The 5,012-nt window shown below is 42.5% G+C and overlaps 1 protein-coding gene across 1 annotated transcript; it reads right to left on the reverse strand.

Annotated features, from left to right (window-relative positions):
- Window positions 1-92: 92 nt before the first annotated feature.
- Window positions 93-3,887, reverse strand: LOC135622699 (MACPF domain-containing protein At4g24290-like). The gene is made up of 7 exons (XM_065124755.1): window positions 3,590-3,887; window positions 2,539-2,777; window positions 2,155-2,356; window positions 2,003-2,080; window positions 1,747-1,930; window positions 1,371-1,537; window positions 93-996 (listed from the first exon to the last, which is right to left on the reverse strand). The coding sequence occupies exons 1-7, from the start codon at window positions 3,836-3,838 to the stop codon at window positions 292-294; spliced, it is 1,824 nt and encodes a 607-aa protein (XP_064980827.1). The 5' UTR covers window positions 3,839-3,887; the 3' UTR covers window positions 93-291.
- Between the last annotated feature and the right edge of the window lie 1,125 nt (window positions 3,888-5,012).

Here is a 5,012-nt window from a genome sequence, read left to right on the forward strand (position 1 = left end):
CGTTTTTAACGGTTGCTGTAATTATTATGACTGCCCGTTTTAGTTGACTGCCGGTACGTTGACCCACACAGTCAAACATGTGGTCAAACAAAACCACTTAATTAATTACAAACACAAAGCTTAAAAACAATTACATGATTAATATTCATAAATTATTAAATTACATTTATATTTTTAATATGACGTATTTTTATATTGTACGAAATAACTGTGCGATCGATGCGAGACACTACGCGGAGAACTTGCAACAGTTAGTCGACCGTATGAGTGCATGTATACGGCCCTCTTACGTCACGAGCACATCGTCTCGGTCCCCGACACGTAGTTGAGCAGAGAAAACTTCACCTGCAGCCCAATCTTCCCTTCTTTCTTGACAAGCTTGGCTGCGGTCACCAGCCAATGCCCAGGCGCATTGTGGGCGCCCCTGACCACTTCGGCCATGTCCACAAACTTCAGCAGCTTCCTCGATTGCACCGGCACCGGCGGGCCATCCGGACACACGCCGGAGTTCAGCTCTGCAGATTCAGTCGTCGTCGTCGGCAGCGCATCACGCTGCGTGAATGCAGTGCTCATGTTTGTCAAAAAGCCTCGCTTCGGAGACGTGGCAGGTGCGCGAGTCCACTCGGTCTTCAGGATGGTGCAGTTGGGTACGTGAGCGAAGAGGAGGCGGAGATGGAGCACCGTCTTCGCCCACTTCCCCTTGGTGACGAGCTGAGCGCCGGCGACCACGAACACGCCGTCGGATACTCTGTGGAGCCATTCTGGATCGTGCTTCACGGTCGATGTGCAGACGGCGGAATACTGCCGGCACCGTATCGGTTCGATGAATGCTGGGTCGGAATCCTCTGATCCCTGCCAGACGCACATCTCCGAGGCTGAGGCCCTGAGGATTCTGGGGAGACTAGAGAGGTGTTGCACATGGATGGCTAGCCGGTTGCACTTCCGGCCCTCCAAATATAGCCGCAGACCCACCACCGGCTTTCGATCACTCGATACCTGAATCGAGTCACAAAGAACTCTTAGAAGCTATTGACTCTAAAGGAAATTATCTCATCGATAGCAAAGCAAGAGGTATGTTTGATTCAACAATATTAATGTATACTTGCAACGTTCTTTTCTTTTTTCTTTTGAGAGATTATACAATGATATGATGAACAATCAACAGAATTAATAGATATTCAACAATATTAGTGTTTGCTTGCGACATTTTTTTTCCCTCTTTTCAGAGATACAATGTTGAAATCTGCACTTGGATACAATGATATGATGAACAATCTGACACACCAAACTTGATCAAAAAATTCAATTCTTCAATAAGATCATGGAACAAGAGACGTACGGGTCCAACAAAAGTAATAAGAACAGAGTACCTGATCAGTGTTAATTTGAAGTTTGGGGCCCAAAAATCTAAACTGCAGAGAAGGATTGGATGCTTTTTTTATTTGAGGTCCAAGAGCATAATCACTGTATCGCGGCGCCCACTGGTACGGGACTTGGAATTCCAGAAAATACTGCAAATCCTCAGGATCAGGTTTGTCTGGCAAAAGAATTTAGTCAGAACATATTGCTTTGCTGAAGAAATGAAAATGAGAATTGACTGTAGCAATATAAAGCACAAAGATGATCTTATACTGTCTATGCAAGTTCTCTAGTTGCATAACATACAATTAAGTAAGCAAATTAAGTAAAGATCATCATCGAGATCGGAATGAGAACTCTATTGTTTTGTTCATGCGAACGACTTACAGCGGAGATACAGATTGATAGCATGGCTGAGGTATCCACTGCCTTGGATTCCAGTTAGAAGAGAGGTAATAGGAATAAACTTAAACAATATGGCATCAGGACTACTCTGTACTGTTTGTAGCCATTCCGAGTGATTCGAAGTACACACATTGCCTCCTCTTTTTGAGCAAATAACTGAGAGGCCCTGTCGATATGAAGAGCTATAGTTAAACCTGAGATCCAAACTGGAGATCATATACAAGTCTTTGGGTCTTACTTCCTTGCTTGAAGACTCTGAATAGCTCGGCAGTTGCAGGTAGTTTGATTGCAAGATTTGCAAGAAGACTTCAGGCACCTGTAAAAAAGAGCATTATTGTTGACTATAGAAAATATGTGGAGGATAAATTGAAGATGTATAAGGTGATACACCTTTTTCTTCCCTTCTCCATCCTTCGAATGCAGAGGAGAGAGGTTTCTTCCATCAGAAAATATAAAGTCTCCAAGGTCCTCGAGATGTTTCTTGAGCTCAGCAGATGAAATTGTTGAACAATGACTTTGCCTTACGCAAACTACATCCTGACCTCCTATCGCGATTTCCACTATTATGTGTGTCCCAAAGGTCCTTATGAACCTGCAGAAAGGTATAATTTTTGCTGGTAATCATTTCCATGCAAATTTAATATGAGATTAATATGCAGAATAGATCGATGTGACCCGAGAATAGATGATATGTACAAATGCGACATAAAAAATCTAGGTTTTTGGCATTACCACAAGCAAGATTCTTGTAAGAGATTCATGTTTAGGACTTACCGGCACAAAGATGCAGGATCCCACTTCGATGGAACTGCTTTTTTTACTTCTTCTCGAAGGACTAGAGGAGAAGATCTTAGGTGCAGATTGTACAAGGAAATGAAGTATCCATCAAAAGCAAGACATTTTGTGCTCTTGGTATCTTCCAACCATGCCCCACTTAGATCGAAAAGCGCATTAAAATATCCTGAAGGAACTTTTCCTTGGACTGAAGATTTCTGATTGAGTAATATAGACATCTGTTGTTGGGAGAAGGGCAAAAGAACAACATGGCATGAACAAGATTTTGAAATAAACACCATGTCAAAATAGTATGAATTTAAGCATTAACCTTCTCTGAATAGACTGTCGAGCTTTTCACAGAGAAAATGGCTCGATCAGTTGTTGTTCGATGAGACAAATAGTCATTGAGCAGGATACAATTATGGTAATCAACATAAATCACACAAGTTCTATACCTGCAGCTAACCACCATCAGCTTTTCTTTAGGAAATGATGTCCTGAGTTAAGAAGTGGTAACTGATCATACTTTTGCAGTCTTCCATATAATGAATATACTGCTATTGGCACAGGGTAGAGCCAGCTAGATCTATGCATTTACGTGCTCACTATGTACATCATTTCACACGAGAGATCTTACAAATGAAGTCTGTAAGTTTTAATTCTTGTACATGTTTTATAAGAGGGATACAGACCAAGAACATAACTTCCACCTTTTCAAGAAGCAGTTGCCTTCTAAAACATCTCTGCCATAATTCATTCAAAGAGAAAGATTAACATTTTTCATTAAGGTTTCCACATGTTTTTTTTTTAGCTCTTCTTCCCATGGATTACCAATGCCCAACTGATTGTGCCTCAAGTGCTACTACATCACGATTATAAAGGAGTTGAAACAAGGAGACCGATTGCTGTAATCCTGTTTGTTCCACACTATTTGGCCAAATTGCTGGCCACATAAAAGAATCGAAGACCTGATCACTGCTAATGGTGGACCAGCAAGCATTCACTGGGAGGAAGGGCACAAGGGGAGGGAAGAACAAGGAGAACCCACCTGGTTGAACTCGAGCACGTCGGAGCGGAACCGAGTGCGGTCGCCCTTGTCGAAGCCGACGTCCCTGGAGGCGCCCCGGATGGTGGGGCCGCCGGGGAGGGCGATGTCCCACGTGCGTTCCTCGTTGAGCACCACCAACCTGCGGCCGGGGTAGCCCTTGGCGAAGCGGAGACGGAAGTCGCTGGTGAGGTCGAAGCCGAGCCCCAGCGACCTCAGCGCTCGCTCCTCCACCGTCCCCTCGGCCCCCATCTCTCTCTCTCGCTCTCTCTCTCTCTCTCTCACACACACACATGTACACACAGAGCAGTGCCTCATCGGAGGGTGACAGTTAACGACTTTGCCTCGGGAGGCAGGCGTTGACTGGAGGGAAGTCGGCGGTCGAGAGAGAATCCGTCATAAGTCTGTTGGTTCATGTTGGATTTGAAGCGGCACGGAAGTTAATGAAACAAGTAAAAATCTACGGTTCCCACGCCACGTGCAAGAAAAAAGACTGACGGGGACGGTCAACTCCGGGACAGCCATCACTGGGCTCCACATATCCAAATCACTGGACCATCGACAGAAACAATACAATCTCATTTTAGTAGTATATATATTACGCATAATTATTACGTGTTATCCAATCAAATTCGATAATAAATGCGCCTAATCGACATAAACCCACATAGATCACTCATTGGATCAAAATATTTGATCCAATTCAACTAGAATTGATATGGTGCAAGCCGACACTCTTACAAAATTTATTTACCAATTGGATAATTGATTAGGTTTTATATATTTGTGTTAAAATAAGCGGGGAGCAATGAGTTTCGTTTTTAATGGATGATTAGGCTGGCATGGCACATAGATTAAGAGTTTCGTTTTTAATTAGGACTACTAATGGCACGGAAACATACATGCACGTTGGAAGCACATCTAGCCGAAGATATATAGATTGAGTTAATGTGGTGTGTGGAAGAGATCAGTGTACTCCCGCCGTCCAAAAGATCCAATTGCTGTATGCTCAGAGGAATCCAACAGTGAATCTTTTGATGCTTTGTCGTCTTAACACGAAGTGGGGATAGATAATTGAATGGATTACTCAGTTGTTAGAGAATAATAGGGCCAAGAACAGCCAGTAAGTATTACACAAACTATTCGGTTGAATTATATCAGATCGAGGGTTAAATGATTTGAACTCTATAATTAGAGTTATTATCTTTTAAAATTTTAAAAATCATAAGATACACGCACATTATAACGATGCAGCAACAGTAATAATATATTATTATTTTATAAGTTACCGTAATTATTTTAACACACACTCATCCGTAATGTGTACCACAACAGAGATAACAGAGGTAAAGTAATACGCCAAAACCAAAAACTCCACTATGGAAAACATCAGAAGAAAATAATACGGGAACAATACATCAACCTC

The sequence above is a fragment of the Musa acuminata genome, chromosome BXJ2-9 (genome assembly GCF_036884655.1).
Source record: "Musa acuminata AAA Group cultivar baxijiao chromosome BXJ2-9, Cavendish_Baxijiao_AAA, whole genome shotgun sequence".
In the NCBI taxonomy this organism is placed as follows: Eukaryota; Viridiplantae; Streptophyta; class Magnoliopsida; order Zingiberales; family Musaceae; genus Musa; species Musa acuminata.